At 32.0% G+C, this 23847-nt stretch overlaps 3 protein-coding genes across 3 annotated transcripts; 1 reads left to right on the top strand and 2 right to left on the bottom strand.

The window, feature by feature from the left end:
- The first annotated feature begins 12853 nt into the window (after positions 1 to 12853).
- Positions 12854 to 17321, top strand: LOC102602562 (receptor protein kinase CLAVATA1). The gene is made up of 3 exons (XM_006342004.2): positions 12854 to 13797; positions 14243 to 16003; positions 16613 to 17321. The coding sequence occupies exons 1-3, from the start codon at positions 12966 to 12968 to the stop codon at positions 16966 to 16968; spliced, it is 2949 nt and encodes a 982-aa protein (XP_006342066.1). The 5' UTR covers positions 12854 to 12965; the 3' UTR covers positions 16969 to 17321.
- A 1333-nt stretch (positions 17322 to 18654) lies between these two features.
- Positions 18655 to 19170, bottom strand: LOC107059678 (uncharacterized). The gene has a single exon (XM_015306455.1). The coding sequence runs from the start codon at positions 19168 to 19170 to the stop codon at positions 18655 to 18657; it is 516 nt and encodes a 171-aa protein (XP_015161941.1).
- Positions 19171 to 21885: 2715 nt separating this feature from the next.
- Positions 21886 to 23016, bottom strand: LOC107059677 (F-box protein At5g03970-like). Its single transcript, XM_015306454.1, has one exon. It carries the CDS (start codon positions 23014 to 23016, stop codon positions 21886 to 21888), a length of 1131 nt encoding a protein of 376 aa, XP_015161940.1.
- Between the last annotated feature and the right edge of the window lie 831 nt (positions 23017 to 23847).

Below are 23847 nucleotides of genomic sequence, written 5' to 3'. Positions count from 1 at the left end.
AATTACATAACATAATTAAGTGAAATGACAAAGAAAGGAAGAAGAGAGTTTCCATCTCATCACTTACCCAAAGTATGTAAATCAGTGAAAATGCTGCTTTGAATTCCTCCGACAATTGCCTAAAAACTAATTATTAAAAGAGAAGTTTCTCAAAACATGAAAATGTATTAGTTACTAACTATGCTTGCTAAAAGGCCAACTTTGTGAATAGATAGCTTTCAACCTCCATGAAGATTTTCAACATCCATTTTCATCATTGCAAGCTCCGTATGAAGTTTTAGAATTTGTATAGATTTCTCTCCTGAAAAAATAAATTATAATGAGAGTAATCAGTGATCAACTAATGTATTTAGAGAGAAATAAAAAAATTGCTTAATAATCATAATTTTTTGCAAAAAATATGACCACCGGCACCTCTTTGCTACACAAATATGATATATAACTATCATTATTAATTACCACTGCAACTCTTCATTAACCTTCTGACCACCGGCACCTCTTTGCTACACAAATATGATATATAACTCTCATAATTAATTACCACTGCAACTCTTCATTAACCTTCTTTATTATAATTATTATAGCAATAAGCATTTATAGGTAATGGGAGAAAGAATTTAATTACCAAGGAAATCAAAAGGCCAAAACGGAGAAAACAAACAAGCAGGTTATGATGATTAGCATTAGTATAATAATATAATAATATTATTATTTAATATTTAATTAATTAATTTTTATAACTTTTTAATTTAGTGTAGGGGTAAAATGGTAATTCAACTTTTGACTTGGATTCTTCCCACTTTTAGTAATATATGATAACACACGATTTATCCAACATGGAGTGATATTTCACAATTTTCTTAATATTTTTGGGTCATTTATTGGACCTTAGTTCTCTTGGGTTAATTATTACCGGAATAAGAAGGTTTATGTATTGTACGTATAAAGAATACCATAGATCTGGGTCGTCATCTTCTTTGATGGTATACTGTAGGCAAGCCTATATTGTATGTATCTTTCAGTGGGGTTATGTATGCGTATCCAATGCGACTTTATCCGTTGATACAATATGTGGAGTGCATGCATACCATCTTTGAGAGAGAGAGAATAAATAGCTCTGGATCGTTGTCTTATTCGAGTTTATGTTGAATCATGTATGTATATTCAATGACGGATGATTGTATGTTGTATGTATGCATAATCATCCTACAATATTTGCTTATCCAGCGCGATTGTGTATATTAAAAAACATAATACAAGTTCAACCATATCATCGATAACCAACAGTGCCACATCACTGAAATATAGGCAAAACAAAAGAATGTATATATTCCAGAGCGTGCATACATGCACCATAAATCCGTTTCTGATACATACATGATGTATATAACGAAAAATATAGGTGTATATTGTATTTGTATGTTGGTAAAGTGTATGTTTGTATGCACTAATCACGAGCCAATCATTGAAGTATGGATAAATATCATCTTCTTTTTGAATCACATTCCATCCAACACATTTTCTACAAACATAAAACTCATTATAAACTCAAACACCCAAGATAATAATGTAAGAACAAAATTATGCATAAAATATGAGACAATATTGTAATATAACTTTTAGTTGAATATTTGTACACAAATAAAGAGTATACAAAATTAAAGATGAAAATCTAATTAAAAATTTCAAAAACATCCCAAGAAAATAACTTCAAGAGTTCACTCCATAAAAGAGGTTCATTCAAAGTGTTTCCAAACACTAACTCTATGGGATACTCTAAATTCTCTGTTACAAAGAATATTCCAGATGAAATTCTTACAAAAGATGGGATGATTGAGCTGAAGAAACCAGGCCAATATTTATATGCCAAGGTTGCTCCAAAATTAGCCATTTGCATTGCACCTACCTAATTTAGGTCATATTTTACGCACTTGAAATAGAATAATGCAAGTGATAATGTAGACGACTTAGAAATTGTGGTAAGAGTATCTATGGGTCGCGGTCCAAAAGCACTAATTTTCTCTGAAGGTCAAACGCAATGTAAAGTAATTGGTCTAGGTTTCATATATTTTGGAATGGGCTTATTTTTACCTTATTTATAAGAGTGAACACATGTGTAGGAGAAATAGCCTAATCAAAATAATTTGATTTTGTAACTATTAATATTAAATTATAAGGGCTTGGCTAATTTTGACGATGGATTTTGGGATTAATGGGGAGATACTATGGGTAGCACTTCCCTGGAGAATAGGATGCATCCATCCTTCATTGGAGGTCTCAATCAAGCTATGGAGTATGGCCTATGGGTAGCACTTCCCCCTCCCTCTAAAATAAGTGCCACCGAATGGTAAACCGTCCCTACGAGACAAACATTTCCAACAATCCAGAGGAGTTAATATTAAGATTGACATCAAGATGCACAAACTGCAAGACACTGAAGCTGAACTAAGAGGAACTGGGCAGAAAGCTGAAATAGTTGCTCTAACAAAGACAAGTCTAGAAGTTGAGATTAATGGTCCTCTGAGTAATATTGCCATGCTTATTCAAACACAAATTTTTAAAAAGGGATACCACTGATGACCACAAGACTAAAACATATTGTGATGACAACGAAATTCAGTTCCTTCCACATTCCAATAAACTTCAGGAAATTTGTAAGTAGAACATCAACTTAACTTCTTCATAGATAGATAAGTACACATTACAGTTGGATCTTAACCAAAAGGCTGATAAATACACACATACTACTAAAAACAATTCAATAACGAGTGTCCCACTTCCATTGCTGATCACGCTCACGCTCCCTGATGAGACAAATAGCAGAGTGAATTAAAATTCTTGAAACTAGAGTAATTTCATCAAAGTTTAGTATGCTCTGAAGCGGAGGACTAGGTAAAAGTATCTATTTGTAAGAAATCATAACATCTATTGAAATGCATTTCTTGAGCACATCAAAAAAATAATTGCAAAGATTCCTTGGTCAATAACAAGCTGCAAAAAGTAAGTCAATATGCAACAAAGAACTCCAGGCACTATAACATATTAACATAGAGAATGAAACCAACAACTCCTCGCACTACAACAAGATTCTCTACAAGTTCCTTTACACTGAATCTAAACCATTTGGTCATGAATGTTTTTTTCTTTTTTTCCGGAGTTGAATATAGGAAACTATACTAGGCCATAAAATTCCAGAATTTGAAAAACACAAAAAAGTTGTTTTCACTTCAAATCACTCACAAAATTCAGAAACAACTCCAATTTGTATTCATGGCCCAAATCCAATTTTCAAATACCATTTCTCACTTTGAAAACAAAAACTACTTTTTCAAGTTTCACAATTGTCATGACCAAACGCACCCTGACAATTTCACCAGTTCTCTCCTCCACTTTGAAAGATACAACTCTTTCTTGTTCTTTCAACACAAATCTCACTAGATTTGCAAAGGAAATTTAGGACCCACTGAACCCTTGAGAAAGTCTCCATCAAATAATCCTCCTAAAAGTTGTCATTCTATATTTTCATTGTCCATCAATTCAATAGACACATGTTCAGCAAAGAACCCTATGGCTATGAATGTGGATTAATGAACCCATGCATCTATGTGGTTACGGGATCCTCTCATCTGAGCACGAAATTCTGGCATGAATGGGAGCGTTAGTAACACTATCCTGGGTTATGCAAAGAAGACGCCCTTTGATTGATAGTGGTTCAACTCACAGCTTTGTGAGTCCTCAGGTGATCAAGGCTCTAAGACTGTCTATAGTTCCTTATTATACTAGGATGAAGGTAACAGTTGCTAATGGGCAGATCATGTACACATTATTGTCCAAATTTTCTGTGGCAAATGCAAGAGGAGCTATTTTGATTTTGACAATAGAGTGTTCCAAGTTGGAGGTTGCGATTTGGTGCTGGGTATGTACTAGATAGATGTGTTTTCTCTAGTTAAAACTGAGTATCAGACCACACAATCTATCTGGAAGAAAGGTTGATCGCCTTGTTTGGTCACCAGGAGGAGCACACTCTTGACTACTACACCACACAGTCTGTCATTTGTCATTCGTAAGGGAAGAAAGGTTGATCACCATGTTTGGTGTCACCAGGAGGAGCAGAGACTTTTCCCTACTGAAGGTGAAAAGCTACTTAAATTGTTTAATAAACATCAGTTTAGTGGGATAACTGTTGTTTGTATCATGAGTACCCACGATGAAGATAGGGATCATCAGAAAATTCTTAAGAAGATAACAGTCTTGTTACAGTCCTTTCAGGAAGTCTTTGAAATTTTGCAAGACGCTCACATGTATTCCTTTAATCAAAAGAATGCTACTGAAGGTATCATTGATTATATGTTAAGCTCTCAAACCATGGTACATAGTCATTCTTGTTTTGCCTCATTTGTGAAAAAAAAAGACAATACCTGGAGACCGTATTGATTATAGGAGATTAAATTCATTGACGTTGTAAAACAAAATCTTAATTGATTCTTGAACTATTTTTAGACATATAATAATGTGGAAACAGGGGTGTGTTTACAGTTAAGAGCTGTTGTGAAGAACAAAGTCATCATTGGAACAATTACGGCCGTGTAAAACTTGTGGAAAAGTTGGGCAGCAAAGGTTGTGTTTTGACTTAAACAGAAAGTGCAGAAAAAAGATGTGTCAAAATGCTAATGGAGTAAATAACACAATAATCTACTCTACTAGACCGTAAAGTAGTGCAAACTTACTGTTCCCAGACTTCATTCAGTTTAGTGTGAAACCTGCGAGGCCAAGAAACAAAATCAGATCCAACTCTGAATATATTGATCTTTCTGAATTTTTTTTCTTTGGATTTTCATGGGAAAAAACAGAAGAAAAATACATACGTGCAATAGAGGATATTACAAGCCGTTACGGCTCCAGCACCAAACATAATACCTGCAAGGGAGGGATCAGAGTTTGAGTTATTATTAATGAATTAATACAAAAAAATTAAACCATTAGAGGGCGATTAAATTACAAGTACGACGAAATGAGCGATCGAGTTCGGCAGTGGATGAAACTTTCTGGCAGTATCCCCTGCACAATCAAAAATACAAAAATCAAAATAAATTCTTCGAAAGATGAAATTTTGCAAGACGATTACATACCTGATTTGTGTTGTTGATGCTCCCAGCAAAGCCCTACCAGCACCAGCAGCACAAGAAGGAAAAGAAAAAAAAACTTTGAGGATAAATCATAAGTTATAAAATCAAAAAATTAAGCTGCAACCAACTCACCTTCCGACTTGGAAAGCCATTAGAGACAACAATACAATCTTGTTGAAATTAAAGAAGCAAACCCTAGGCAGCACGCCTGATGATGAGAAAACAAACCATATGATATGATCTCAAAAATTATACTATCCAAACATTTAGAGTTAATATCTCAAAAGGTAATTCAAGTTTGAGAATTTATCTAATAAAATTATTAAACTTTATTTATATCAATAAAATCACTCAATTTAGATTTTTGTATTAATAAAATTACTTAACTTAGCTTTTTATCAATGAAAAACACTCTAACAAAATTTAGTATTAAGAAAAAATATAACAAGACAACATAAATTATTTTTATATGTATAAAAATGTGAACTCCACAAATAAATTAATTGTCCGGATTTAAAGGAAATTTCTGAACTAATTCAAAAGTCTATCTAATTTTTATTTATCTAGATTAGTAAATAGGGTAATCTGAGAAAAATAACAATGAATTATCAAACTAGTTAGAAGAGACAACTGAAGCTACCAAAAATTAATAACAGTAAAATACACCACCATTAAAGAAAGAAACCACCTACTCAACGATTGAGCCCATTTATTATATGCTTTAAACTCAATAATTACAGTAGCAGTACACAATTTATAGAAAAAACAGAATGATAACCTTTATTTAACTTGAAAATCTGAGCTCTAAATATTAGTAATAAGACTCTCAACTATTAAAAAAAAGAAAAAATTGTCTTGTTATGTTTTTTTTTAATGCTAAATTTAGTTGAGTGATTTTATGGATAAAAAAACCCAAGTTCAATGATTTTATTGATAATAAATAAAGTTCAGTAACTTAACTAGATAAATTTTTAAAGTTAAGTGACCTTTTGAGATACTAACTTCAATGGGTGGGCTTGATCAAAATCAATTTGAAGTCCCAAAATTTTGCCATGAATCGTCCAACGATATATGTATTTGAGCTACAACACAAACATTAAGGCTATTTTTGGACCCAAATATTATTGAGACCAGATGGTTATCCTAATAAATTTATGCACGCTTAGTTTTGTGATGTTATTTTAGGTTTTGAGTCTTTTTTAATATGTTTAAAATACTGTTCTGATTCCCCTTTTTGGTATAATTTGGTCCTTAATTAGTGTCTTATTGTTGTGCTAGGTTTGCTACTTTCACTTTTCTTTTGAATAAGAAGGGTTTTGTATAAAGAATAACATAGTTTTGAGACAGTCTTCTTCTTTGATGGTATATTATAGGCAAGCCTATATTGTATGTATCTGAACAAATAGCTCTGGATTATCGTCTTATTGGACTTTATGTTGTATCATGGATGTATATTCAATGACAAATGATTGTATGTCGTATGTATGCATAATCATCGTAGTTTAAATATCTTACCAATGAACTAAATTTTACTTCTTAGAGTATTAGGCAATGCTGGTCCAACGTGATAGAACACCACAATCATATATAATATTCTACATATAGTACTCTAGTATTTGATGTATACATATTATGAAGATTGTTCAATTGATCACTCAACGTTGGGTATAACTGGGAAAATTGTCGTAGGGTATGAATATTTATTGTAGTCCCAAATTGAGATAATTAAATACGTGACCAAATCGATCTTAGCCATTTTATGTAATTGGCTCAACCACACAACACAAATTTAGTAAAACAATTTCATGAATAAGTACATATGCTAATAGTCTTTTGCACTTCTAGCCCATGGGCTACTAAAAGTAATTTCGAAGGTTAGTTGCGAGTAATTTAAAACTTGATGGAAATAATTTATTTTTATCAAGTATTTATTTAATACTTAATTAAATAATTAACTAACATCACTTAAAAAATAAATATAAAACTTATACACATTACGAATTTTCGTAACAATGCTAAATAAAAATAAAATAAAGTAGAGTAGGTAGAATTGTAAAGAGACAATAACAATATAGATAGGCAGTGCACCTAATTTAATAATATAAAATAGATAGACGTGACAGTTTGGTGTCATTACAGGATATTATTTTGATTTTACTACTAGTACACAGATACGGCGAATAAATTCTTTCATTCTTAATTAGAAGTTTTAATTATTTCTTTAAAAAATTATTCAACTATATTACCTTTAAAAAATAGATTCTTAGGATAAACGAATTTAAATTTAATTATGTCTTAATATAAAAATATTTATATCAAACACCAAAAAAATAAAAATAAAAACTACATTGAAGTTCAGCTACGAATGGGCTTAATGGATTACTCATCATTCATTGGAATGCGTGCAGGCCCAGTTGTCAAGTCCATCATGTGTAGTGTATCTTCATTCCCAGAGTCCAATAAATCCTTTAAAACTGGCCTATCGTTGCTACTTTAATTTGTTCGATCTATTTTGATTCGATATAATTTTAAAAAAATTAGCCATCTGAATGAGACATTGAAATTGATAAAGTTTGATTCGTACTTGTTGTTCTTACAGACAAAACGAATTTATAGCCATTGGTTCATGAAGTGAATATGTTGTATATGAACCAGATGCCACGACCCATTTGATTCCTATTCCCTGCAATTATTTGGTTGAAGTCAGAGTCATCGATGTTAGAAATTTCATTAATAGTGTTCAAATATAATTTTCTATCTAAGTTTTTTAGCTTGACCATATTAGTCATTATCGACTATTTTGTTCCGACCCAAATTGCAAATCAAAGTGAAACCTGTTGCAGGGAAGAATATTTATTCGTCTCAAATTGAGATAATTAAGTACATGACCAAAATCGATTTTTAGCTATTATAGGTAGTTGGCTCAACCATGCCACACAACACAAATCTAGCAAAGAATCTTCGTAATAAGTGCATGTGCTATGGCTAGTCAAACTATTCTTGATGTTGCATGATAGCTCGTTTGAAAACCATTCTCTTCTTTTTCTCATAATTATAAATTTTGAGGGTTAGTTGTGTGCGATCTAAAACTCGACTAATAATGAACTCGTTTTTTAATTCTTATCTGATACTTAAATACTATTTCCTTCGTCTCAATTTATGTGGCAATTTTCGTTTTATGAGAGTAATACAGTTTAAGTTTGACCAGGAATTTGCGCAGCTAATCTTCAATTTTTTTGAAATGAAATTTATATATTTTGTAAACTACGTAAAAAGTATTATAAGTCAAAATAATTGATAATTCAAAATGCTTAAAAGATCTATGAACAATTTACGGTCAAAGATAGACTTATTTGAATTTTGAAATTCGAAAAGTGCCACATAAAATGGGACGGAAAGAGTAGATTTTTGTGTGTGGCAACAATGTTCGAACGTGTATTGTATGCCTAACTCATACGTATCGTAATTTGCGACTGTTAAATCAAAACACACTTATAACTTTCGCACACTTTTTCTCACCAATGAAATTGATTATCAACAATTTACGAAATCAAATCAATAATAGGTTGTTTAATGATTATTTGGTGCTCTATATAAAAAATATTATTTATATTTGTAAACTACGTAAAAAGTACTATAAGTCACAATAATTGATAATTCAAAATGCTTAAAAGATCTATGAACAATTTACGGTCAAAGATAGACTTATTTGAATTTTGAAATTCGAAAAGTGCCACATAAAATGGGACGGAAAGAGTAGATTTTTGTGTGTGGCAACAATGTTCGAACGTGTATTGTATGCCTAACTCATACGTATCGTAATTTGCGACTGTTAAATCAAAACACACTTATAACTTTCGCACACTTTTTCTCACCAATGAAATTGATTATCAACAATTTACGAAATCAAATCAATAATAGGTTGTTTAATGATTATTTGGTGCTCTATATAAAAAATATTATTTAGTACTATTACTTCTAATTTCTGAAGAAGTTATTTAGAATACATTACAAAAAGGTATATAGAAGTGTACGTGAATTGTGATTTATTTATATTTTGCTCATTTTTTAATATAGTATCCTCTTGCTCTCACTTTCTTTTTTCCCTTATGTATATTCGCTTTTCCTACATTTATTTGTTGACTTTATATATTCTTTATATTATAATCGCAATATAAATGATTATTTCGTTCACTACTTGTTTGTATTTGTTAGGTCAAACAGTAACGTGTCTTGTAATGAACGTTGTAACAACATAAATTAACAAAACTATACTTGCCAAATAGAAAAGTCATTAGCTAGCTCTATAAAATATCCAATTAAAATAATTATTATAAAGTAAATTTATATTCTTTAAACTCTAAGAAATGGAACATCACCCAATTTGGATTTGCAAAATGGAAGAAGTATTTATTTTATTCTTAGATTCTAATACCTAGATGTAAAATTACCCACTAAAGACTTTTGCACAAAGAATAAGAATCTATTCTACCTTAGCTTTCATAGTGGATTAAATCGTTCAAGGGATAAAAAAATAAAATAGGGAATATATTCTACTTTTTTTTGGACACAATTTCTGCCGCATATAAATTCTCTTTTAATATATAATAGTAATATACTTAGGAGCTGTTTGATATTTATTTTTTTTATTTTTTTTTATCAAGTATAAAGTATTAAAGTAGTAACACAAACTTTACTCTGTATAGAATATATATTTACAAAAAAATAAAAAAATATTGGCTGCCCATTAATATTGCCTCGTGCAACAAGGACGACTCAAAATTAACCTCTTTTTAAATATAAATAAAAAAATATTATAAGTGAGAGTGTCATCCAGCAAGTAAATTCTTTTCAACATTTGGATTGGGATTTGATAGTTCTAGAAAACAGTGTTGTCAAAAATAATTTAATGGAAAAAGATATAAGTTTGGATAACCTTTGTTTGAGAAGAACATCAGGAAGGACTGATATGGTACGAGAGATAAGAGATAACTAATTATATAATTAATTTTAAAATGAGTTCATTTCATATTTGATATAGGTGAAATAACGGAATAATTTATTCCATAATTTTATTATTTTTATTATACATAAAGGATAGAATAGCAATCCTGAAATAAATAAATACGAAATGACTTGTTAGTGTTAGTTTTAGTGCAAACTACAATTAGCTTTGTTTTTTTTATTCCGCCTAATATTCTATATCTGCATTTAAAAAAAGAAGAAAGATATATGAGTGCAATCTCCAAAAAATATTTGTACGATACAAGGTCTCAAGCTTGATTTTCATAATGTAAAGACAAGAATAAGAAAAAAGTTGTACTTTAAATTTAAATAAATTTTAAGAAAGAAAGGAGAGACAAAGTGCGTACAACCTTTTAATTTCTTTTTGGATGATTCTCATTCTGTCAATCACAATTAGATACAATAACATTTAATCAATTTGAGTCAACTAATAGTATTGTCTATATTTTTTACTATAGTCATTTTCAAATATATTTTTCAAAACATTTATAAAATTTAAAGGTGATATATTTAATTATCATTCTATTTATTACTTTTTTAAAAAAATAAATTGTTTGCCTTATTTTTCTTGTTAGTTTGTTTAGAAGAGAATGTCTCGTTTTCTTTAGCAACTTTTTAATTTCAACTTTTTACGTGACATGTTTAAGATCATCAGATTAAATAATAGTTTGATACATTTAACATATCTTTCATTTAAGAGCAAAAGATACAAATATCTCATATACTTTCTTAAATTGAGTATCAAATTAAAATTTGAGACAATAAAAGTGAACAAATGAAACAATATATTGTTGGTGTTCTAATAAAAAGAAAAACAACATATTGATTGATATTCATATTGAAACACGATCAATTTAAATTCACATTAAATAAAGACTTATTCGATGAATAATGCTCCCTATCAATATTTTTTTTATACTGAGAATCCAAAAACAATTATAATGACCATGCTGAATTTCAGAAAATGGTGGGACAGTTATGAAAAAGATGTTGAGATTGGTTGGATCGGAAGAAGAGAACAAAAAGAGTGGACTTTTTACGCAATGCCAAAATTACAGAGTGTCTCTTACCCAAGGACACATACAGACTTTGCCAATGGGCCCCAGAACCACCCATTAACCCCCCCCCCCACAAAATATGGGCCTTCCTACCATACCAAAGAAAAAAAAGAAAAAAAATTACGAAATAATTATAAGATCGATAATGTTATATGATAATGAATATTGGAGCGTAAAACTCTAATAATTCATAATGGGAGGTTTGAAAGCAAAAATGAGTCTAATAATATAGAAATACACACAAGATAGATGCGCAGAGATTCGACTGTTAAAATAATCATGTGGTGAAATTATATACTAGATAAAATTAAAAATGACTAAATACATCAGTATATCAATCGTTGCATTGATCAATAGATACACTAATTATCATAGCTATAAAATTATAATAAGTAAAATACTGTAACAAAATAGCTCCTTCAAATCATATAAAAATCTACACTAACACAATAAATAGATTTAAAAAAAAATATAGCCTAAACAACAAATACCACACTCTAAATATGAGTTACGACCATTTTTTTTTTTATGGTTTTGTAAGGAATTAGGGTGCAAATCATTAAAAACGAAGATAAGATGTAAGTAACCAAAACGTGCATGCATTAGGATGCAAATCACAAACTACTCAAATTTACTATTAGAAGTGCTCATTTTAATAAATTTAGAGGACCAAAGTGACAAAGAGTTATACTTAATAAACTAGTTTGAAATAACCCAAAGATAAAGATATTATTTTTGTTATTTTCTAGTATAAATCTTAGCTGACAGACTCAGAAGCGTCAATCATCAAAAGAAGTTCACAAAAAGCCGTCAGTAATTTACTCTGTTTCTCATCTAACCATTGCTTCTAAAGTCTGCTGCTACAATCATTTTACTTGCATCTATACATATCACCATGACTTTTTTTACCAATAAATATGAGATTTAACCGTAAGTTATTGAGTTCGATTGAATCTTCACGTAACATAGTAATTAAATATGAAATTATACCATGATTTAAAGCTAATTAAATATGAGATGGAATTATCGAAAATTATGATGAAGTAGTCAATACTTTTTCATCTTAACAAGAGATTTTGAATTTAAATTTGAATTTTGGATGAAGTTACTTTTGATAAATAATGTTTTAACCTTAAACTAGAAAAGGTTGATTCGTTCATTAAAATATATTCTTTCAATCTCAATTTATGTAACACTGTTTGACCTAATATAGATTTTAAGTAAGATAGAAAGGAAATTTTTATAAATTTATGATCTAACTCCTCATTTTGGTGATTATAAATCATTTGATTAGTAAAGAGTTTTTGAAGTTACTCTTTTAAAATATTATAAAAATGATAATTTTTAATAAAATAAAAGAAAATTATATATTTTGTTGGGTCTTTTAGTATCCAATATCCATATTTAAACTCGATTAGTTCTAAATTAGCGCTGAAAAGTGTTACAGTAGTTGTACAAAATTCTCTAATAAAAGTGATTCCGTATCGTATTTAAATTTGAAAGCTTTGATTATGAATGATTAAGAATGGAGGAACAAAATTTGTTACCTTATTATTATTTGGTAGAGATGAAGTATTTACCACTCCCTGTGGTATCTTCACTTTGTTTCCTACACACATATATTCAAAGCCAAAAAGTTAATTTTGATTCTCCTTCCACTTTGGCCAAATGCAACAGTACTAAATACTCAACACTTCAAATACCCTTGAACCTATCCTAAAATTTGTACAAACCAGACTAAACTAACAGTGTAATAATGTCACTCCCCAAAAAAATATCCCTTTTCCTCCAAATTTTCATTTTTTTTGTTTTCTCCATTAATGCAAACTCTGATCTTGAAACCCTTTTGAAGCTCAAAGAATCCATGGTTGCTCCTGGAACTTCTGCACTTCTTGATTGGAACAACAACACAAATTACCCTTTTTCCCATTGTTCTTTTTCTGGTGTTACGTGTAACAATAACTCTCATGTTATATCTATAAACATCACTAATGTTCCTCTATTTGGTACTATTCCACCAGAAATTGGTCTTTTACTAAATCTTGAAAATCTTATTATTTTTGGTGATAATATTACTGGTACACTCCCTTTAGAAATGTCACAACTTTCTTCTATTAAACATGTTAATCTTTCTTACAACAATTTTTCTGGTCCTTTTCCTAGAGAAATCTTGTTGGGGTTAATAAAGCTTGAATCTTTTGACATTTATAACAACAATTTCACTGGTGAACTTCCTACTGAGTTTGTAAAGTTGAAAAAGTTGGAAACTTTACATCTTGGTGGAAACTATTTTCATGGTGAAATACCAGAAGTTTATTCTCATATTGTAAGTTTAAAGTGGTTGGGTTTGGAGGGAAATTCACTAACTGGGAAAATACCAAAGAGTTTGGCTTCGTTACCAAATCTTGAAGAACTTAGATTGGGCTATTATAATAGTTATGAAGGGGGTATTCCATCTGAGTTTGGTAATATTAGTACACTTAAACTTCTTGATCTTGGAAATTGTAATCTTGATGGTGAAGTTCCTCCAAGTCTTGGAAATTTGAAGAAGTTGCATACTTTGTTTCTACAAGTGAACAGACTTACAGGTATTCATGAACTCACTATTTGTTAATTAGTTATACAATCAAATCTATCTTTAATAACGTCGTTTGTCTGAATATATTCTAGTTGCCATGGTTGAATATTGTTGTAGGAAACATATTTGTCACAAATCATTTTCCAAGATGTAAGACTGAAAATCAAATTGTGTTGAAATACTCAATAGTAATAGTTGTTTCTTGAGTGACGTGCAGAGTGCCAGTATATAAGTAAAAAGTGAATGGAGTGAGAATATCATAAAAAGTTTCTTTGAGAAAAACTGTATTTATAGTGAAATGATGTTAGAGTATGTGTTAATAGAGAGGTTTTTGTATAACATAGATGTATATGTGCAAAATATTATGTATATAAAGTTTTGAAGTCATATATCTGATAAATTTTAGAATCTTGAATTCGTAAAACTTAAATCTTGGATTCGCTTATGATTTACAGGTCGCATACCTTCTGAACTATCTGGTTTAGAGAGTTTGATGTCGTTTGATTTGTCTTTTAATCAACTGACCGGAGAAATACCAGAGAGTTTTGTGAAGTTGCAGAATTTGACATTGATTAACTTGTTTAGAAACAACTTGCATGGTCCAATTCCCCCTTTTATTGGTGACCTTCCAAATCTTGAAGTGTTGCAGATTTGGGGAAACAATTTTACTCTTGAATTGCCCGAAAATCTTGGGCGTAACGGGAGGTTTTTGTTTCTTGATATTTCTATTAATCATTTTACTGGAAGGATACCACCTGATTTGTGTAAAGGAGGGAAGTTAAAGACACTGATTCTAATGGAAAATTACTTCTTTGGTCCAATTCCTGAACAACTTGGTGAGTGCAAATCGCTTGCTCGAATTCGCGTTAGGAAGAATTACTTAAATGGTACTATTCCAGCTGGTTTTTTCAAGTTACCTGCATTGGATATGCTTGAACTTGACAACAACTATTTCACTGGTGAGCTGCCAACGGAGATAAACGCGAATAATCTCACTAAACTTGTACTTTCCAACAACTGGATCACGGGGAACATTCCTCCATCATTAGGGAACTTGAAGAATCTAGTCACTCTATCACTTGATATGAACAGATTATCTGGTGAAATTCCTCAAGAAATTGCGAGTTTGAATAAACTCGTGACCATCAACTTGAGTGGTAACAATTTAACAGGTGAAATCCCAAGTTCAATTGCGCTTTGTTCAGAGCTAACATTGGTTGACTTGAGCAGAAACCAACTGGTTGGTGAAGTGCCAAAAGAAATCACCAAGTTAAATAGCTTGAACGCTCTGAACTTGTCAAGAAACCAACTGAGTGGCGCCATTCCTGGAGAAGTCGGAGTGATGAATGGCTTGACAGTTTTGGATCTTTCTTACAATGATCTTTCTGGAAGGAGACCGACCAACGGACAACTAAAGTTCTTCAATGACACTTATTTTGTAGGAAATCCAAAACTCTGTTCGCCTCATGCTACTTTTTGCCCGTCAGCTTCCAATTCACCACAAAACGCGCTCAAAATCCATTCTGGGAAGTTCACAACTATCCAATTGGTGATTACAATAATCATCTTAGTCACTGTTGCATTGCTGTTGGCAGTTACCGTGTTGTTCATCAAGAAGGAAAAGTTCAAGAATTCGAAACTTTGGAAGTTAACAGCATTCCAGAAACTTGATTTCAGAGCTGAGGATGTTTTGGAGTGTTTAAAAGAGGAGAACATAATTGGGAAAGGTGGAGCTGGCGTTGTGTACCGAGGGTCTATGTCAAATGGCATCGACGTTGCAATTAAGAAACTTGTAGGCCGAGGAACTGGACACCATGATCACGGATTCTCAGCTGAAATCCAAACACTAGGAAGGATCAGGCACAGAAACATCGTACGATTACTAGGATATGTCTCAAACAAAGACACAAACTTGTTGTTGTACGAATACATGTCGAATGGGAGCTTAGGTGAAATGTTACATGGTGCCAAAGGAGCACATTTGAAATGGGAGACGAGGTACCGTATTGCTGTGGAAGCTGCAAAGGGATTGTGTTATTTGCACCATGATTGTTCGCCTTCGATTATTCATAGAGATGTCAAGTCCAATAATATTCTGCTGGATTCCGATTACGAGGCTCATGTTGCTGATTTTGGCCTAGCCAAATTCTTGCAGGATGCTGGTGCATCAGAGTGCATGTCCTCTATTGCTGGCTCATATGGTTACATTGCTCCAGGTAAACTAATACGGTTACAATATTTATCATATTTATACAATTATGAATTTCCGTATTAGTTTTCTTTTATTACTGGCTCATATGGTCATCATATTTATACAATTTGGTGGCATATAATGTAGTTACAGGTAAAAATTAATGATAATCTTAAAATGTGATACTAATAACTTGCTATAATAGATTAAATTATGATGATACTATGAAGTTTGTATGCTATTGTGCATATAACCTTGAGCTATGTTGCTCAAACTCTTAAAAAATGTCAGTGGGGTACATGTCGGATCCTCCAAAAGTAATACTTTTTTGGAGGATTCGACACGGATGCAACATCATTTTTTGAAGAATACAAGCAAAATAGATCCTTAAGTCCTTTTATATACCTGTGTTATTGGTCAATATTTTCCTATTTCATGAAAGATACACTTCACTAACTTTTAGTACCAATTACCAAGACCTATGAACTTTTAGAATTTACTGAACTGGGGTTAAAAATAGTAGGTATTTAAAAGCTATGCTCCAGGACAAAATCTATTTAAAACATTTGTCCAAAACATTAAATTGTGCAATTAATGTTTTTCTGAGGTGCATTTTTGTTTGGATATGAAACAGAGTATGCATACACATTGAAAGTTGACCAAAAGAGTGATGTATACAGTTTTGGAGTTGTACTGTTGGAACTTATCACAGGTCACAAGCCAGTTGGTGAATTCGGGGACGGTGTAGATATAGTCAGATGGGTAAATAAAACAATGTCCGAATTATCTCAGCCGTCTGATGCAGCCTCAGTTTTAGCAGTCGTTGACTCGAGGCTACATAGTTACCCTCTTGCAAGTGTTATCAATTTGTTCAAGATTGCTATAATGTGTGTTGAAGAAGAGAGTTGTGCTAGGCCTACCATGAGGGAAGTTGTTCACATGCTTACAAATCTTCCTCAGTCTACTACTACTACTCTCCTTGCCCTTTGAAATTGCGCGGATATCAAGTGTCTGGTTGAAAACTCGTGGAGTTTGAGGCCGGGAACACGAGTCTCATGAGTCTATTTGGGTACGGGGAACAAAAAAATTGTGCAAGTAGAGATATGTATTTGAAATGTATTGCTTGTTTTTATATTTTTGAAGTTGTAGGCAAGTTGTTGTATAAAAAGGGGCATGAAAAAAAGAAGGAAAAAAACTCCTTTAATTACTTATTATGGGTATTGAGTATGAATATGTGGCCTTAGGAAATAAATTTCAAGATGGCAATTAGTCAATACTTGCTTTTAATAACATGGCCTATGTAATGTTCTTAAGAGTTTGCAAAGTTAAAACTTGTTTTATTATGTGAATCTTATTATATAAGAGTTTTCAAGTAGAAATCTAGTCGCAGAACCAATCATGAATACAATGATAACAATATATTCAGCTTAACTAAGAATGAAGATAAAAATTAAACTTATAGTACAAAAATTAATAACGCAGAGATTAGTAATGTATGGATTAATAATGCAGGGTTTATTTTTATCAAATGTTTGGTTCATTATTTTCCACTTCATTTTGTGTTTGGATTAAAATTCTATAAAAAGTTTTTTTTTCTAATTATTCCCTTAAATTATTATGTAATTGGGTTAAGGTAGATAATTGTCGGACATTATTTTTTAATGTCCTTCTAACTAGCTATGAGAAGAACAATTTTGTTGTCATATTTGTTATGTTTTCACTTGAATTATTAAGGATAAATAATTGTCATCTTAATAAATTGATCACTCACAAAATGTCATTTTTAAATTTTTTAAAAAATAAATCATCTTCTTTTAAAGTCGAAAAGATTGTTTCCCACCTCATCTTGTGTTTGGATTAAAACTTTATAAAAAACTTCTTTCCAATTTTACCCTTGAATTATTATGTAATTGAGTTAAGGTAAATAATTGCTAGACAATATTATTTTTTTATGGCCTTCTAACTAGCTATGAGAAGAACAATTTTGTTGTCATATTTGTTATGTTTTCACTTGAATTATTAAGGATAAATAATTGTCATCTTAATAAATTGATCACTCACAAAATGTCATTTTTAAATTTTTTAAAAAATAAATCATCTTCTTTTAAAGTCGAAAAGACGGTTATATATATATATATAATACATTCAATTGAGATCACAAACGTCATATACAAATAAACAACTCACATTTCAAATTTGTATTGAATTTATTTAGGAACAAACAACTCTCTCTAATTTGTAAGCTAATTTATTTAAATAAATTTACTAGTACAAATATAAATCATAAAATAAACAAAATAATTAAAATGATTTGAGGGATATTTTTGTCTTTACATATACTTATCCCATGGTATTATATCCTGTGTATTAGTAATACATCCTATAATACCATGTATGAGGTATAACTTATCCATGGATTAGTTATACATAGGCTCAAATTCCTACCAAACATAGTATTAAATAATACCTTACATAATACATGGACTATTTCTTCTAATGCGGTCTACCAAACGATCCCTATATGTACATATTGTAGTTAATTGCTAGTCAAAGTTTTTGACAACCAATGTGAATATTACCATTAACAAAAACACCACAAACAGACTAGTCTCATCCAACCTTCACCACCCTTACTAATGAAGGAATAGTAAAGGCTGGCTTCAACAAAATAACAAACTAATTACATAACTTTTGCCAAAAATTTCTACATCTATTTGCTTTCTTTGTATACTTATACATCTCTATCCTCTCCACAATTTCACGGATGATTGTACTCACTATCTCTGTATGTTGTATCTGTACTTTCTTGAACTGTTTCCAATTTCTTGCTTTCCATATGTGATATACCATTGCTCCCAAAACAGCAGCTATCACTTGTTTTTTAAACCTCCTCCAATGTTTCAATTTGATCAGCTCCAGTGTAATCTTCAAATCTCTTGCCAGTACTGAAATTTTTGACCATTGTACTAATGCATCTCTCACTTTGACAGCATACTCACATTCCACAAATAAGTGTGTGTTTGTCTCTACTAACACTGCAGCTTGACACAGGCAACAGTTCATGTCATCTACCTGAATGTTCATACTCAACAGTCTGTCCTTTGTAAGCAATTTATTTTGCATTGCTAGCCACATAATAAACCTCTGTCTTGGCAGTGATACAGAGTTCCACACTAATTCCGCTACCTCCATCTTTGCTTGGTTCCCTATCAGATCAATATAACCTCTTGTAATGGAGTATTGCCCATTCACAGCAAGGTTGAATTTCCTTGCGTATACCAGTGCTTCAGAGAGTTTATTTTCGTCCAGTACCAACTACTATCTACTGGTGCTTTATGGTCCCAAAATGTCTCTGATTTGATGTAGATCCCAAGTACCCATTTTACCCACAATGACTCTTTATTCACTGCCACCCCACAGATATTCTCTACATTTCCTGTCGACCTCCTTAACAACACTTTGAGGGAGTATGAATGCTGAACCCCAGAAAATTTGAATTGAAAACAACACAGCCAGAACCACTTGAAGCCTCCCAGCATAGGCGAGTTGTTTTGCATAGAGATTCCTAAATCCTAATCCTGTTTGTAATCTTTTCAACTAGTTGATGACATTCAAGTTTACCCCATCTCTTAATGACATATGCTCTCAACAATGAGTCTAAATGACGTGGTCAAGCATATTTAGATAGATAAATACTTACTCATATAGTGTCTTATCTGATATAACCATCTCTATTGTCAAGAATAGACTCAAAACTTAAGTATAGTACGTATTTGCAAAACTATCATACTTCCACTTTTTGGGATGTCGTGCAAAAATATGTTGTTGATAGTTCTTAGAGAAGACGAGGCCATTGATGCCACTCGTAAGCAAAGAATAAGTAGTCTTCATCTCGGATTTCATACAAAAACTCCATAACATTCTTTTCCAAGTCATATGAAACAATGGTGCCATTCATTTTCAGATAAACGATGTGTGGATTAGCAGGATAAATATCCACATACATCACCGCGAATTCTAAACCCGATAGAGAATTCTTTTTGAATGCTTCAGTTAATCTTGCATCATACTTCCTGACCCATACTGCATCTGGATTACGAATATTGCTCTCAAGGCACCACATAGTAACCTGTCCATCGCGGTACCACATTGTGTAACAGAGAACTCCACCTGATATTCCAATATTAATCCAAAGGTTCGAGCCATCCATTTGTAAAGCCCAGAAACGCTTATTGACACTATCATAAAGAATGATCTGTGCTTCGTTGTCAATCCAACAGAATACTCCCAGCTGATGCTAATTTCCTCGAACTTGAAGACAGACTCTGAGAGGTACATCTAGCGTGAGATAGATGGTAGTCCACACATTAGTCTCAGAAGAGAAACTTTCAATTGTTACACTTGCATAGATGTTACATAGCGACAGTTGTGTGATCTCAGACCTCTGAAAACAAGCACTTCAATTGTTAAGCAAAATACTGAATTATGAAACAAGTTTTTTAACTGGGAGGAAATCATAACTCTCAATTCAATACAGAATAATTACAAAGGTCAAATTTACATAAACAACCTAATTCCCAAATAATCAATAGTGGAGCTAGGATTTTCACTAAGATGAATCAAAATATAATGACTCAACAAACCAAGGAGATTCAATATCTACAATATAAACCTAAAATATACTTTTGATGTTCAGATGAAAACCCTAGCTCCGCCTCTGCTTCAAAGGGCTTAGAATCAAGTAGTCATATAATTTATAGTATGCTAAATCAATACATTAAATAAAAGTTAGTACCTGAAGCAGAAACCTTTGTACAGCATTAATGAATAAAATAGCAAAGAGGTAATGAATTTATAGAGGTGAGAAAATTCGGTTGGCCTTTCACTGCGGGCTCTTGACACCAGTTGTTGAAATCAAAAAAAGAATTTATAGAGCTTGTTTTATGTTTAATGTTTATGTCCATCAACTAACCAAAGGAAGGACAAGAATATTTTTCTTTTAAGTCCTTTGATTCGTGAACAAGTTATATTAATATTAGGATTATAATTATATGGAGATTATATCACGAGAATTAAATAATGATGAGATTTTTTTAAAAAAAAATTAAATTAATATATCAACCAAATCCGATTTGGAAATTTAAATTTAAGAACGGGTGACAAACACAAAGTACTTGTTTAACATAACTTGTTGCTAACCAATATAGAGCATCAATCACTTAACTTGAATTCATATTTAACCAATACAAGTGAATTTTAGTAGTATATATCCAGCTAAAACATTAACTATACACAGAGTTGTAATGTGATTCAAAACGGAACTGTTAAGGGCAATGCATACAAATCAACATCAGCAAGGTATTCCGCCCTTGGCGGACACAATGCAGAGTTGCTTCCACTAATTGTGTCATTGTTGCTTCCTACATTTTCTTCCTCGACTCGCGCTTGGTTAGGTTTTCTTTGGAGCAGCCACGATTGATCATATCGTCGTCAAAGTCAAAATTATATCTTTGCAGACTTGGTGGATTCTTGTACTCATTTGTTGTGCTCTTCTGCTGCTGCACTTTGGAGGCTGGCCTCTTCCTTTTATTGCTACTTTGGGTACCTATGTTTGCTGAATTTCTCCTCTCCAATTGTTTAGCTAAATCAGTCTTCCATCTTTTCTTCAACTCCATGGTGCCTGAAATTGCATTGCAATTGCTCTGTTTTTTGGGCAGAGCAACTTGTACAGTCTTTTTGATGGTCAAATAATGTCACATAAATTGAAACGGAGGAAATATTATTTAACAATTCCATAAGAAAGAGTATGAATTCTTGTTAAATTAAGTAATAAATCATTGAAATGCTGCAAAACTATCAGACTTCCACTTTTTGGAATATCCTGCAAAACTATGTTGTTGATAGTTCTTAGAGAAGACGAGGCCATTGATGCCACTCGTAAGTAAAGAATAAGTAATTTCCATCTCCGATTTCATACAAAAATTCCATAATATTCTTTTCCAAGTCATATGAAACAATGGTGCCATTTATTTTCATATAAACGATGTGTGGATTAGCAGGATGAATATCCACACACATCACCGCGGCAACTAAACCCAATGGAGGATTATTTCTTAATGCATCTATTAAATTTGCATCATATTTCCTGACCCATACTGCATCTGGACTACGAATATTGCTCTCAAGGCACCACATAGTAATCTTTCCCTCGTACAACGATGCATAACAGAGAACTCCACCCGATACTCCAAGATACCAAGGTTCCAAGGCATTCACTCGCAAAGCCCAGAAGTGCCTATTGACACTATCATAAAAAATGATCTGTGCTCCGTGGTCAATCCAACAGAATACTCCATCGATTACCCCAGCTGATGCTAATTTCCTATAACATGAAAGACAAACTTTGAGAGGTACATCTAGCGTGAGATAGATGGTAGTCCACACATTAGTCTCAGAAGAGAAGCTTTCAATTGTTACACTCGAACGAAGAAAATACCATATTTCATAACGAACTATAGTAAAGGAGATCACATCTTTTTCAGGGTCATCTACTTTACAATGAAATCCGATGGCTGCTACTTTCATACAGGATGTTTCAGTTACAGGGACTGAAAAATGCTGCCTCGTTGCAGGATTATAAACATAGTAAACCCTCTGATTTGATCTTTTCTCAGCGATAAGAAGGAAACCATTAGAGGATGCAATAATATACAATCTCCTGCCAAGGAAATTGACCAACTCATCTAAACTACCATCAATCACTTCTGATGATGTTTTGCTCGACAAGTCTAAAAAACGAATTTCAGAGCCGATGACTCTACTTTGACAAAAGAAACCTATCATGGTAGGGTGAGGACTCCATCGTTGAGAACGACAACTATAAGCCAAAGATGGATCAGCAATACACTTCTGCCAATGCTTACACACACGTACAAGCCTTGCAAGAGATTTTGAAGGCAAACGATGTAATATTTCAATTATGATATCCTCAGACAACTCAACTACGCTTTTATTTGACGATTTGCATAGATGTTCCATACCAGCAATCGTATGATCTCAGACCTCTGAAAACAAGCATTTTAATTGTTAAGCTCAAAAGTTTCAACTTTATCTGTCAATTCAAGCAAAATACTGAATTATGAAACAATTTATTTAACTAAAATACGAGACTCGGAGGAAATCATAACTCTCAATTCAATACAGAATAAACACAGAGGTTAAATTTACGTACATAATCACATTCAAAAATTCCCTAATAATCAATGGTGGAGCTAGGGTTTTCACTAAGATGAATCAAAATATAAATAAGTAATGACTCGAACAAACCAAACAATACAAACATAAAATATATTTTTGATGTTAAGATGAAAACCCTAGCTCCGCCTTTGCCTAGGAATCAGGTAGTCAAACAATTCCAAACTACCCTAGTTTCGTCTTTCACTTGCTAATTCAGGAAATTATAGTATTCTAAATCAATAGATTAAATAAAAGTTAGTACCTGAAGCAGAACCCTTTGTAGAGGGTTAATGAATAAATTCATGAATTTATAGAGGTCTGGTTGGGAGGCCACACCCAAATGAGCCCAGGAGAAAATCTTGTTGGCAACACCACAGTCGAATGGGCTTTGTAGTGCGTGATTCAAATTTAATCAGACTTCAATGTTGATTCTGAACACCAGCTGATTTTTCTTTTCAAGTCGTGAACAACATTAGGATCCCGAACAAGTTATATTAACATTAGGATTATAAAAATGTGGAGATTATATCACGAGAATTAAATGATGATGAAATTTTAAAAAATATTTTTTGAATTTAAATACAGTTTATATTTTGTTTTTGTTTTAAGAACGGGTGACAACACAAACTACTT

This window comes from Solanum tuberosum, unplaced genomic scaffold (genome assembly GCF_000226075.1).
Source record: "Solanum tuberosum cultivar DM 1-3 516 R44 unplaced genomic scaffold, SolTub_3.0 scf00032, whole genome shotgun sequence".
NCBI classification, from domain to species: Eukaryota; Viridiplantae; Streptophyta; class Magnoliopsida; order Solanales; family Solanaceae; genus Solanum; species Solanum tuberosum.
The sequence above is the reverse complement of the archived record's forward strand: the minus strand, read 5'-3'. Positions and strand labels throughout refer to the sequence as shown.